General features: G+C 33.1%; 2 protein-coding genes across 2 annotated transcripts; one reads left to right on the top strand and one right to left on the bottom strand.

Moving 5' to 3' along the window:
* Window positions 1–611: 611 nt before the first annotated feature.
* LOC132736496 (serine/arginine repetitive matrix protein 2-like) lies at window positions 612–8,839 on the bottom strand. The gene is made up of 7 exons (XM_060723633.1): window positions 8,759–8,839; window positions 4,541–4,625; window positions 3,397–3,515; window positions 2,633–2,832; window positions 1,880–1,965; window positions 664–1,129; window positions 612–617 (listed from the first exon to the last, which is right to left on the bottom strand). Exons 2-7 carry the CDS (start codon window positions 4,597–4,599, stop codon window positions 612–614), a joined length of 936 nt encoding a protein of 311 aa, XP_060579616.1. The 5' UTR covers window positions 4,600–4,625; window positions 8,759–8,839.
* Window positions 8,840–8,841: 2 nt separating this feature from the next.
* LOC132736497 (uncharacterized) lies at window positions 8,842–11,292 on the top strand. Its single transcript, XM_060723634.1, has 3 exons — window positions 8,842–9,121; window positions 10,540–10,804; window positions 11,184–11,292. The coding sequence occupies exons 1-3, from the start codon at window positions 8,938–8,940 to the stop codon at window positions 11,269–11,271; spliced, it is 537 nt and encodes a 178-aa protein (XP_060579617.1). The 5' UTR covers window positions 8,842–8,937; the 3' UTR covers window positions 11,272–11,292.
* The last annotated feature ends 2,928 nt before the right edge of the window (window positions 11,293–14,220 follow it).

Below are 14,220 nucleotides of genomic sequence, written 5' to 3' on the forward strand. Positions count from 1 at the left end.
TAAGCTGTTTCTACGCACTGCAAAAATCAATAATTTTTGCATTATTAATATTGTAATAAAGCTAAGCAATTGATCAATATTACATTTTCATTATTTAATAAATTTTAAAGCCATCACAAGAACATACTCCTGAAGAAACAAAGTATTGCTTTCTCAATTCACTGACAAATAATTTTCTACTAAAAAAACTTTCAAAATGAATTTAATTTCCCCTATACCAGAGTGATTTGAAAGCAAAATGTTAAAGGAAACTTTTCGAATACCACAAAACCTATAGACTCAAGGCTATATGAAGATTAGAATATTAGACCCAATCATTGCAAGATTTCAATTTTTCTATATTTTTAATTATTTTAACTAGTCTATTTTCATTTCAAATTTTATTCTATTTCCAAGAAACATTGATAAAGTTTATTTTGAAACTGATCTTAATAGGTCTCTATTAAAAAATATATCACTTTTCAAAGTATTCTTCACAACAATTACCTTTTCTTACAGGTGATCTAGACCTTGATCTGTTAGGTGACAATGGTGACCTTGATCTTGGACTTCTTGAACTATAAAAAAAAAAACAGGAAGACCTTGACTGTTTTTCTGGGGTGATCTTGATGCTAAATCTTGGTGAAATTGAGCGCCTGTATGGAGATCTTCCCCTCTGGTGACCTTGCCTCTGACCTCACGTCTTGGTGAACGTGCACCACCTGGTGACCTCGAACGTAATCTTCCTACAGGCGACCTTGACCTAATACGACCTCCAGGTGAGCGTGACCTTATTCTTCCGCCAGGGGAACGTGATCTGATACGACCGCCAGGTGATCTTGATCTGATTCTTCCACCAGGTGACCTTGATTTCAAGCGTCCACCAGGAGACCTTGATCTTATCCTACCTCCTGGTGACCTTGACCTAATTCTTTCTCTTGATCTACTTCTTGGTGACCTTGACCAGCTTCTGGACCATGATCTTGATCGGGAGCGTCCTCGACCACGACCTCTGATAGGTCTAAAAGGTGACCTTCGTCTATATGGTGACCTTGATCTGTATCTTCTTAATCTAGGACTTGTTGATCGTCTGCGTGGATAACCTCTGTCAAAATTTCGTCTTTCATCTACTCTTCTTCTTCTATCATCTCTGTATATATATCATTGTTATTATTTTTTAAATAATTTGTAATTACATTTAATCACCAAAGAGCTTTATGAAATTATGTAAAGAATTGTAAAATTTGGTTGCATATCATAGACATTCAAATTACTCCATCAGGTTATGTGTCAACTTTCCTGCATTACTTACACGGGCAAACCTTTGGTACCTTTCTGTGCATAAAATTTCACACATAGGGGTACTCTAAAAAGAATCAATGACCTTCTTTAATAAGTTTAACATACTTCAAACATGATAAAAGTTAACATCTTTGGAGTGATATAATTCAACAGATGGATGCTAGTTAATGACTTGAAAATTCTAGTCTAAATGACCACTTTTGACAGAAACAAAATCACTTTGTGATGCAATTTCTATCCACATTGTGATTTCAAATACAGTATGTTTCCATCTGCCTATGATTTGAACATTACATTAAAAACTTTCATAACCTTCTCTTTATTGACAATTTTCTCAATATGATATTTTATCAAAACTTTTTGGGTGGTTGATTTAAGCAAACTGACATTGTGCAGGTCATATGGTAACTTCTAAGCTTTAACGGTGTTGAAATTAATTCAGGCATCTAAGCAGAAAAACTGTCAATAACCTAGCTGAACAGCCCCCTTTCACTAGACAGTTGAGAGTCATGATCAAGATTAAAACTCACACTGCTTTATCACATACAAAGGGGTTTTGTTTTGTTGATACATTATATAGATAATTTGAAAAACTTACTCTCTGGATCTAGTTCTAGGAGATAAACTTCTTGATCGAGATTTTCTAGCTCGGTTTTCTCCTATTGGAAATGCTTTCTGTAAATCCTGTAAAAACATACAATCATGTGAATCTCTGTAAGCTCTATATACGCATATTATGATATTCTCTGTTGTAAAGATCTTTTTGCATGCTTCTATCATAATTTCTGATTACCCAAATTTCAAAATATTGAGCAAAACACAGCTATTATTCAAAATCCAAAGTAGGATACCTGACCAAATAACCAAAAAATAATTTTTAATGATACTTCAACAATTTACACTTAAATATTTTGTTCAATAAACATGCTAGATATTAAACCATGTGTTTAAATACAAACATATTTAATATTTCAATTCATTTGGTTTTGTTTGTTTCCTAACCATCGTTCCTGGAGAGTTACACCAGTACTAGACTACCTTCCTCCGCCGCCAGTAATGACTCTTAATGAAAGGGTATTAATATTGTACTTTTTATACTTTATTGGTACCAAAAATAAGAATTAAATGTACTACTAAATAAATGTTGTAAAGATATTACATACTGTGAAATAAATTAATTTTGCTGCCATGAAATTTGAAATTTTAAGCAAATGGCATAGAAGGTATGTTGGCATGGTCTCAAATTGTAGCATTTCCGATAACAGAAAAAGTCACTAGTATATGGACAACTTTAATATTTTCATTTGGGCCTACAAAGTGATATCACAGTATGTTTTTATAATGAATATACCTCTTCTCTTTTAATATCTATTTTTGATGTGGATGTAACCAGTTGCTGGTCACTAGGTGCAAGGGTAGCATCATTCTCTGTGGGCGGGGCTTCATCTGGGGCGGCACTGTCTGGGAGAGGGGCGGCTGTCTCTTCCTTCTCTTTGATGTATGACTTGTTATCTATCACTTCAAATAATGTGTCCACAAAATCTTTTGTTTCTAGAATTCCCAAAAGTAAACACAGTTTTAATCTAACTCTGTAAGCTTTGATAATATTTGCAGTGTGTGAATTAAATAAGCTACAACAAAAAACATACAAGCCAATGATCTTTTTTACTTTATTGGGAAGAAGCCTTAGTCTCTTGATTTTGGGGAAAATTATCACTAAAATTGCTAATTTGGGAAGTAAAAAATCAGGTTTAAGTTAAGATTTTTGGGAAAACTGCATGATTTTAAAGAAAATTTCAATTGGGAAGAGGCCTTTTATCAGAGTCTGTTAAGTAAGCAGGAAAATCACAGCCAGCAGTAACTTTTCTTAGCCTCAATCAGGCAAGATAGCACATAATAATTTTTGTTAACTGAAGAGTGACAAGCAATGTAAATAAACTTGCAATTTTAGTAAATTACAGTAGATATATTAAGTTTATCAAGTACAATAAAGTTACAGAATTTAGAGATACAAATTAGCCTAGATTATTCCATTTAGAGATAGGACTATAGCACTGTCAATAACTGGTACTTTTTCAATCTTTAGAGGAAAAAAAGATAGTCCGCAATACTCACTTGTCTGTAAAAAGACATCTAGCTGGTCAGTACAACTGTCCTTGAGTTCTGAGATGGGTTTATCTTTCTTCACAAGTGCCACAACATACTTGGCTAGTGCACTCGGATCTGCCTCACAACTGCAAACATACATAACAAAGGTTTGAGAACATGTGAATGCATGTTTGTACGTGTTTTAGGAACAATACTTATACTCTAGGCCTTTGAAATTTGAATTTTAGCAATGTTTTGTTAAAAACAAAAAATCTACATGTAAGATGGTCACCTAGATTTGATCCAAGTATGAAAAAACTTATTAAAACAATCTCCTTCCAAATTTATCCACAGATATAAAAACAACTCACATACTTCATATCAGTAACCACTAGGGGTGTAACAATACAGCAAAAACCGTATTGCAATATATTGCCATTTTGCTGAAGCGTATTGCAATATATTGCAATATGTATTGTCGTGTATATGTTTTGATGTAAAGATGGAGTAACATTCATATACTATTATTATATGTATATATTTTAGTAGAAACTTAATAAAAATGTAAGGAATAAATAGTCACACAATTTGATAAACAAAACTAGTCGCGTGTGACCTTTCACATCTGGGCCGCTTATGTAAATTATGCGGCCGCTTATTGACTTTTAAGTGTACTAGTTGTCGGATACTTTTATCTTACGTTGGCGCCAACAAAATTCGCCAATTAAAGATTTTATGTGAAATTTGTACAAAATTAGAAGGCAATTAATTGAAAATTATGATTTTTATAAAATACCGGTTTTCCAAAAATCATTCCGCAGTACGAAATTTATTTTTTCATATTGCAATATATCGGTATACCGGTAAACCGTTACACCCTTAGTAACCACCTTTAGTTTATACAGATATCATTTCAGTTTGTTTTGTAGTTATGTAAATCTCAAAGAAACATTCTTAAATTTGTTCCCCGAACAGTCCATCTTACCCACGCTCAAAGATAACCAGAAATTACCAATTTTTGTGCAAGTGAATGACTACTTATTCCACATGATACCTGAATCACAAATGAATTTTAACGACAGTTTTACTCAATTATTACAATAAGAATATCAGCCGAAATCAGAGAAATTATTATCTGAACATTACATGTACTTTCTACACATGCACTTACATTGGTGACAATTGAGCTGTTAGCCAGTCTTTCAACTGCTCTAAGTCATCTATCAACATGTCTGAAGCTGTAATTCTATTTGTAGCTGAAACAGAGAGTATCAAAACAAATCAATTTCTTTTCCATTTCATTGCATTGAAATCACAGCCTTTAAAATGAGTGCAAATCTAGCATAAATCTCCATTTACTAGTAAATCTATTTTTTTAAAAAGTCTAAGATCACTGCTACATGTATATTTATGTAACTGTAGCAACATAAGAGTAAAATTGCAAAAAAGTAAACAAAAAGTCATTATTAGTCTGTAGTTGAATTGACAAACTTGATTGGAAAAAAAAGAAAAGATATACTGGTTAGGGAGATAACTTCGGCTGGTTGATAAACTTGGCTTTTTATAATTTAATCGAGTTATCGGATTTTATAATCTAATCAAGCTCACCATCTCATACTATCGCTGGAATACGACAATATATGGAAATTTTGTCTATTTAAAGAATAACACAGACTTTTATCTGTTTGTTTACAAAACATGCCTATAAAAAGTACGGGAATCCCATTGTTGTGCGCATGCGCAGTAGATGCTCATTTTGAGCTTTTTATATATTGACTGACTACCGTTAAGCACACGACGTTAACGTATACATTTTGTAGATGAAATTCAGACTCGCTTTTGTGAAGAAAAGAAAAATATTAACGTTAAAATCATTTATATATTACATAGTATGTTGCATATAAATATCGTGTTATCATAGATATTCATTATACTAACATTATGCTCAACAATTCTGGCAAAAAATATTTTTTATTTGACTTAAATGAACAGCAAAGAAATAATAAAATGTCTAAACATGTTATTTTACAATTTGACTTACTCATTTAAGAAGAAAAACAAAGAGCAGGAATTATCTACTCGATCGCGTTTAAAATATCCTTTTTATATATCTCTTCCAGGGTCTCTCAAAAATTCCCATTATGTTTCTAAATATAAATTTTATGGCGATACCGGAAAATCGAAGAGCTTAAGTTTTTAATGGGCAAAATTCATCAGAAAACATAAACAAATAAATGAAATATGCACTAAAAACACCGATTTTCGGCCGAGTTTATCTCCCAAACCAGTATAGTCCTATGGAGGTAGCGCAATGCTCTTTTTCCTTTCTTAAGTAAACCCCTTAGTTTTATGGCCAGGGATCACGTTTCTAGGCGACTTGGGCGACAAAGTCGCCTTGTCTCTCTCCATTTCTCCCGGATCACTTAGAAAAGCGAAAACAAAGTCGCCCGAATTTTCAAATCGCTTGCAATAAATTTTGAAGTGTCAAGCAGCCCAGTTATCGTCTACCCTCCTCCTATTTCAAAGCGATTTGTTAAACGCATTTTCATTGGTCGGTAAAATCGGAAAGCCAATGAAACGCAGCAAGACAATTTAGCGAGTGTTGGAATTGAATGGTTGACATCTTCGGGTATTGTCAAATGCCGACTTATTATCAATAAACAACAAATAAACAGATTAGCGGCGAATCATGTCAATTAGGACATATTGGGGGCATACTTATTACATTAATTAGTTGGTAAGTTTAGTGATCTTATTCACACATTTTCACTTTACGAAAGCGTGTCGCCAAAAGTGTTGGTTTCGATGTGTAATTACAATTGTCTCAGCAATTTGGTAAATGGGTCTCGTGATGATTTATGCCTTGATTATTATTCTTTAAAAGAACTTTTTTTAGAACTTTTACAAGTAAACAAACAATAAAACACTGATGTCATTTGCTGGTTAATGGGGAAAAGACCGGTGGCGGTGCAAATACTGAAATAGTATCACCGATAGATCTAATGCATTATGCAGAAAAAGTCCGTCGAAAAAAAAAAATATCAACTGTACACATGTTACCTTTTCTTAAAAAAAAAAAAAAAAAAAATAAATAAAATAAAAAAGCATCCACATAAAACTTATTAAGTTTATATGAACTTTGACTTGGCACTCCCTATGAATATTTCTGGGGATAGTGATGAAAATCATGTATAGGGGCCTACTAGTGACTTACTAAAATAATTTTTTTCTTTATTTCAGCACATCACATGGGTGCAGCATTAAAATCAAAACAAGCTACACAAAACCTATAATAAAGATGATATAGAAGAAAAAAAAGACAGCCACATTTGTAATTTTGCTGTTTATTGTTATGAGTTACTTAATAAACTGTTATGTACTCAACATGATGTTAATCAATCTTAAAACTTAGTATGAAATGGAACATCAACACTTAAAAAAAATGCAGTTCGTATGCACTTCTCCTTGTCCCTAAAAACTTCTCCCTATTTTCACTTGAGGGAGAAGTCACTTCTCCCTAAATTTTAGGTCTAGCGTGATCCCTGATGGCATACCAGGCCTAGCACTGCTCATAAATTCCATGGCTGACAAAAGTAATTGAAATTTTACAGATAGTCTAGAAATTTAAAAAATTTTCAATCCATAAACTTACATATATTCAATGTGAAATTTGCTGTTTTTAGTTGTACACTAATATGTATACGCAACATAAGACAAGTTGTCTTATTGATTGTAAATATTTACAAATGTAATTGGGTGAGTTTCATCTTTGTTTGATGATTTTGAAATTTTTGTTAAGGTGATTCTGCTTTGTCAGCCATGTTTGTTTTCACTATGTGGGTCTAAAGTGAAAGTAGGCCAACATTCATACAACAACAAAGCTCACATTGTAATATGATGAGCCATTTGCAAGTACACTTCCAGTTCTATGTTTTAAAGACTATTTTAAACAAAAATAAAAATGATAACAATAAGAAAAATTACCTTGAATGTGCTACATTTCTGAAGACCAAAAACATTCTGTTGCAAAGTTTTATGCACATTTCATGAATGGCAAAATCCTTTTTAAAGTCTGTTTTAGTGCCTACAAAAGCTACTTTTTGCAGAAAATACATAAAACTTTAAAAAATATAACCCTTAGGAAAGTAGTTTATCTGACCTTGAAAAAACATGGCCACCATGACATGTGTAAAAAAGTAGTACCATGAAAATAAACATCATTTATCTATCTCTTGTGTACATGACAAACAGACACACTTCACTGTTACACATAAAAAGGTTAGATTTTAAAGTTTGATTGTGTTTTCATTTTAATTGTAGTTCATAAGGCTATAAATGATGATTGTTTTCTTGCACTACTTTTTTACAAAAAATAATGGAGGCCATGTGCTTAGAAGGACATGAGATATGGATTTATTTGGATTTAAGTTTTGAAAGATTTTTGTATTTGCTGCAAAAAATAGCTTTTGTAGGCACTAAAACAGACTTAAAAAAGGATTTTGCCATTCATGAAATGTGCATAAAACTTTGCAACAGAATGTTTTTGGTCTTCAGAAATGTAGCACATTCAAGGTAAATATTCTTATTGTTATCATTTTTATTTTTGTTTATAATTGTCCTTAAAATATAAACCTGGAAGTGTACTTTCAAATGGTTCATCATTTTAAAAATAAGAGCTTTGTTGTTATATGAATTTTGGCCTACTTTCACTTTGGACAGACTTTGTGAAAACAAACATGGCTGACAAAGTGGAATCACCTTAAAAGTCAAAGTTATCAAATTGTTCTGAATCTTACCATACTGTTACATTTAATACATAACCTTATTCATATTTACCTGCAGTTTTGTATTTTAATGCAACTTCTACTAATTTCTTTCTTAAAGTCCGTTATTTACTGATAAAAAAATCTGTATAAATAAGGATTTTCCAAAAATTTACAGACTGTCCATAAATATCATGAAATCCTAGACCTGATTAAGGGGGATGATGTTTCTTGAGGGGTGACCGTGAAGTGTCTTCAAAATTTGAGGGGTGAAGTGTCTTGCTACCATAAAGATTTGAAAGCCAGAACTAGATTACTTTATGAATGCAAAATGTTATAAATTATATTATGTATATCACTCAGTCAAATCTTATTGAACTAAAATAATATTAACTAGCACTATAATTATTTATCAGTATGTTACGAAATAGACCGAGTGCGAATATACAGCGCGTAAAAGTGGGAGGGGTAAAAATTATGCTTCATAATTCGAATTATTTAACTAATCATACAACCAAACATAAAATGTTCACGACAGGGAAAGATAAGAAACGTGTGCTGTTTCAAATGATCAACAGATTCGATTTTTTTCTTATAGTTTACTTCTTTTAGGGGCGACTACTTACCACAGCTGGAAAAATAACGTACCAGTTCTGAAAATAAAAATCTCGTTTCAAGTCACGTGATAACATGAAAAATAATTTGCGAATCTCGCGAGAATGTGGACGAGATAAAAACATGTGGTGGGCAAATTGAGATCGAGATTCGGATAGAAATTTTGTTTTTAAATAATTTTGTGTGAAAAATGCCGCCAAAGAATAAACAGATCATTCCTGAATGGAACCAATGCATACACTGTAGTAGAATATTGGGTTATAGAGACCTGTCAAAGCACAAAGATGAATGTTTGAGCAACAAATCATTTTCACATGGTTATGTTTTACACAATATTTTCAACGCAGTTGTCTGCCCTTTACCTGAAGGCAAAGGTTTGCACTTAGCTTTTGAATTTATTTACAGAGATAGCCACAATGTGACAATTTTTTCCTTCAATTATTTATGGCATACAGTACTGCACTGCAGCGGCAGCATATATAATGCAGTACTATGTAGCATTTATTAGTATCGAGCAATTCTGATTTTTGTGCCCCCACTATGGGGGGGGGGGGATCTAGATTTACCCTTGTCCATCCGTCCGTTCCCTTATTGTGTCGCACATAACTCAAAAAGTAATTGACCTAGAGTCATGAAACCTTACAGAAATGTTGATCAGCATGTGAAGTTGTGCACCTGGGTATTTTCGTGTGGATATTTTTAGAGTTATTGCCCTTGAATTAGTAAAAATTTGCAATTTTCAACTTGTGACGTACGTAACTAAAAAAGTATTTGACATGGTGTCATGAAACCTTACAAGAATGTTGCTCAGCATGTGAAGTTGTGCACCTGAGTATTTTCATGTGGATATTTTTAGAGTTATTGCCCTTGACTTAGTAAAAGTTTGCAATTTTCAACTTGTGTTGCATGTAACTCAAAAAGTATTTGACCTAGAGTCATTAAACCTGACAAGAATGTTGCTCAGCATGTTTAGTTGTGCACCTGGGTATTTTCGTGTGGATATTTTTAGTTATTGCCCTTGACTTAGTAAAAATTTACAATATTTAACTTGTGTTGCACGTAACTCAAAAAGTTTATGACCTGTAGGCCTGAAAGTTTACAAGAATGTTGGTCAGCATCAGTGTACTTAAGCACCTTGGGTTTTTCTTGTGGATTTATTCAGTATTTCTAGTATTTGCCCTTTACTTAATAAAAGATTTTTTTGTTTTCAACTTGGGCACATGTAGCCAAAAAAAATATTTGACCTACTACGGTAGAGACATAAGATTGACAAATCGGTGGAGTGTGGGGGCACCAGTGTCCTATGGACACGTTTCTAGTTCTATCTCAATAGATCTGTCACCAAAAATTCTATCACCATCCTGGAATATAAATTATTATTATAATTAGTAGGCAAATCTTATGAATTGTCAAGTCGGATAAAAAAATCTGTACATGCATTTTTATTTAACACCGTCAAAATAAAAGACATATAAAGTTATGGGAGCCAATGGGAACTAATGTCCCAGCTGATTTATCTGACTTTTTGCCTACCTTGCATACTATTGTGATAATTTTATATTATCTCTACTTATGGGAATAAATTTTATTACACAAGTAACAAGTTAAAAAAAATAAGTAAACCAACCACAAATATTCATGCCCTTGGTATTGGGCAGCATAAAGATGATGTTGAAAAAGGTTTTCCATTAAATTTAAATACAAATGCAAAGTTAAAGTATGCTATTAACAGGTCTAATGAAATTGCAATTATGTATGATTATGATTATACAACCTGATTTGTACTTTTCAGGAGGAAATATTGACTTGCCCGTTCAGATGAAAAAAGATCTAATTCTGATGAATCCCTCTGCCATGCAGCTGTGTGGATTTTACATTGGAGGCTTATGTGTGCTGAACAAGACTCACATCAGAACATGCTGGCCATGTAGCAGTGTTGGCCTGTCATCTGTGGCCATTTCAGACAGCACAGAGGGTGTAAGACAAGGGGAGCTTGTCTCTTTAGAGCTGTTTATAGACCCATTACAACATGCTGTAGAGGTGACGTTGATGTCTAGGTAGGCATTTTCAGTCTAATTGTCTGAGCCACCACTGGCACATGATTAAAGGACAGGGCCTTTTACCCTTCTTTGCTCTTTTAAACCGGTATCAGACAACTTCCTCAAGACAAATTACTACATTTTCCTGACAAACAAGTCTAAAATTCCCCTCCTGGCAAACATTTCCCCTTTAAAATTGAAGAATAAAACTTTTTTAACAAACTTTTTCATTTAAAAAAGTTATAAGACTTAGTGTATTTGTCTAATGAAAGCTATCAATTTGATTACCCACTATGATGGAAATTAATTGTCCCTAAGAAATTCCCGACTTTTATTTCCCCTAAGTTAGAAAAGGATTATAACATGGATCATCATAATGAAATTTTGTGTATTTCAGTGAATGTAGCCCTATGTTCAAAGACGAAATGTTTTTACAGTTTTTATCAAGATGTAAAGGTAAGTTTTTAAGATCTTTTTGTTGTTAGATGTACGTCACCTGTACATAAGTTAAGAGATTATATGAAATGTAAATATTTAATGCATAATGAAATGTGAATATTTATTACATTATCTTCTATTCATAAGAACAAATTTTTGTTCTGTATCATGTGATACCTTTTCAATTTATATTAAAATGTTACACAAATTGTTGTTTGCTGTTAATGGCTGACACATCCAAAAAGACATTTCTGGTTTGACGATTTTTTTATGCAAGAATGTTGGAAAATACCTTAAAGAGGAATACTTTGCAATGAAAAAGTAACTATATTTTATTATAATTATAATAATAAATAAACATGGACAAAACATGCACACATTAAAAAATTATACATAATTTATTTAAATGTATATACAGTGAAACCTCTGCAAAGTGGCCCTATGTAGAAACCTCTGCAAAGTGGCCCTATGTAGATCAACTACCACTTTACTAGAACATTTTCAATTTTTATGCCCCCACAATGTGGGAGCATATAGCGTTGCACTTGTCCGTCCGTCAGTCCTTCCATCCGTCCGTACGTCCCGAAATCTTGTGAACGCAACTCCTCTTAAACCGGATGGCAGATTTTGCCTAAACTTACAGGGATGAACAACCTTAATGTGTAGATGGTAGCAAAGGAAAGAATTTTCGCTGCGATCAAATTTAACAGAATATTGCCCTTTGTTGATTTTTTCACTAGATACTATGTAGAAATTTTGTGAACGCAACTCCTCTTAAACCGGATGGCAGATTTTGCTTAAAATTCCAGGGATGAACAACCTTAATGTGTAGATGGTAGTAAAGGAAGGAATTTTTGCTGCAACCAAATTTAACAGAATTATGGCCCTTTGTTGATTTTTTCACTATATACTATGTAGAAATTTTGTGAACGCAACTCCTCTTAAAACGGATGGCTGATTTTGCTTAAAATTCCAGGGATGAACAACCTTAATGTGTAGATGGTAGTAAAGGAAGGAATTTTTGCTGCGACCAAATTTAACAGAATTATGGCCCTTTGTTGATTTTTAGTTTTCAACTTGTGGCACATGTAGTCCAAAAAATGTTTGACCTAGAGTCATAAGATTGACAGAACAGAGGCGTGTGGGGGCATCCGTGTCCTATGGACACAATCATTTCTAGTTCTTATAGTGCCACTTCACAGTAAATTAATCCTTCTCTAGAGCAACACCTCTCGTCAACAACCAAAATATTTGCCTCCCAAAGGGTGTTGCTTAGCAGAGGTTGAACTGTATATTACTAGTATAGTCAAAAACGTTGAATCTGTATTTATGTACTGCAAATAAGATCAAATTTTTAACTTTACGAGTATCCATGTTGTCTTTGATTGTTTATGGTGATAATACTTTAAATTAAAGTCAAGTAAGAGAATGTTTCTGACACAAGACAAAATTAGATGCTTTCCGAAATTCCCTGTCAGTGAATGTCGGAATTGTTACAAGTGGATAAAGTACTAATGGAATTTCACTGTAACTCTTTCAAATACCAGCAGTGATGATGTGATGTATTATCTATGACTATGCCCTTCAGTTTATAGTCCAGAGAGTCTGCAGATCTGTATTCATTGACTAGACATTGAAGCCTCTTTGATCGGAATTATAGTAAAGAAATCCATAAAGTAACACTGGAATGTTGCAAATTCAAATCAGGAAATGTCCATTAATGCATTATACAATTTTAGCTGTCAAAAACAGTAGCATTTTCCCACTTCATATTGACTAGTCTACAGGTACTACATTATCTACATAGTACATAGCAGGTATGTATTACATTTTTGTTTCTTTTTATTTGAATTAACTGACTCTTCGCCTGATGGCAGCAACAGATTCTAGTAGATAATTGGCACTGAAGATGCAGCTGAAGACTCATTCTTTGATCTGTGGTCACTATGTAATTTTGATGTGGTATCTTAACATTATATTTACTAATAGCAGACTTAGTCATTTTTGTGGTGACAAAAATTGGCATGATGTGTTTATCTACTTATATTATGCTTAAAGAAGAACTTTATAACATAAGCTACATTTGAGGTTTTTTTTATCTGAAACTGAGAATAGCTGAAATAATATATTCTTTTTAGCACAACTGTTTTCTAAGAAAAAGTGTAAGTTATTGTAATCACTGTGGCGTCAGCATTGTTGTGCAAAAACTGTAATGTAGCCCATAACTCAAACAAGTTTAAAGGTATCCAGATGAAACTTGGAATGCTTGCTTATCATGACAAGAGGTTGTTGTAAGACAAGGGGCATCATTCTGAGAGCTATATATTTGGAGTTTCGCCCCTTTTTAACTTATTAAAATTGCTTATTATTAGTAGGTTGATTTAAAAGATATCAAAGCTGGCAGCTTGAAACTTTAATACTTTGATTATCATGTCAAAGCACAGTTGTAAGACAAGGGACATTATATTGAAAGCAATTAGAAGTTATTTCCCTTTAAAAGTTTTGATATTTTATAAAAAAAAAATTGGCAATAGTTATTAGTTGCCTTTTACAGACGAGCGAGCATTTACAACACAAGACAGGTGCTCTTGTATTTATGGCTGTCAACATATAATTGTATAAGGTTTTACTGGTAAATTTGTATTGAAAGTACTTTGAAACAATTTTGACTTACCCAGACTTATAAGAAAAAGTCTATTTTATGCTATTTGTTGTTATGCTGTTTGGACATCCCGTTCAAAAAAAGAGCAGGAAATCCGAAGACTATCCCAGGAAATCATGAAAAGTCCTGAAAACATCTAAGGATTTCCTGGGATAATCCTCAAACTTTTTTCACACTGTTAAAAAGGACTCCAACTATCTTGAAGACAGGAAAAGAACAGGAACAATATGACAGTGCTGTCCCAGGAAAGTCTTGTTTCCAGGATTGTCCTGTAATTCCAGGAAAGCACTGTTCCCAGGACTGTCCCATTATCCCAGGAAAGTCCTGTTCCCAG

The sequence above is a fragment of the Ruditapes philippinarum genome, unplaced genomic scaffold, assembly GCF_026571515.1.
Source record: "Ruditapes philippinarum isolate M1 unplaced genomic scaffold, ASM2657151v2 ctg12106_1_1_1_1, whole genome shotgun sequence".
NCBI classification, from domain to species: Eukaryota; Metazoa; Mollusca; class Bivalvia; order Venerida; family Veneridae; genus Ruditapes; species Ruditapes philippinarum.

Excerpts from the sequence above, each read along its gene's own strand:
- LOC132736496 (XM_060723633.1), bottom strand. The coding sequence starts at position 4,599 with ATGTTGATAGATGACTTAGAGCAGTTGAAAGACTGGCTAACAGCTCAA. Across the intron at positions 3,516-4,540 it reads ACAGCTCAATTGTCACCAAT|TTGTGAGGCAGATCCGAGTG; the intron begins GTAAGTGCATGT and ends GTATGTTTGCAG. Across the intron at positions 2,833-3,396 it reads AGATGTCTTTTTACAGACAA|AAACAAAAGATTTTGTGGAC; the intron begins GTGAGTATTGCG and ends TGGGAATTCTAG.
- LOC132736497 (XM_060723634.1), top strand. The coding sequence starts at position 8,938 with ATGCCGCCAAAGAATAAACAGATCATTCCTGAATGGAACCAATGCATA. Across the intron at positions 9,122-10,539 it reads CCCTTTACCTGAAGGCAAAG|GAGGAAATATTGACTTGCCC; the intron begins GTTTGCACTTAG and ends TGTACTTTTCAG. Across the intron at positions 10,805-11,183 it reads GAGGTGACGTTGATGTCTAG|TGAATGTAGCCCTATGTTCA; the intron begins GTAGGCATTTTC and ends TGTGTATTTCAG.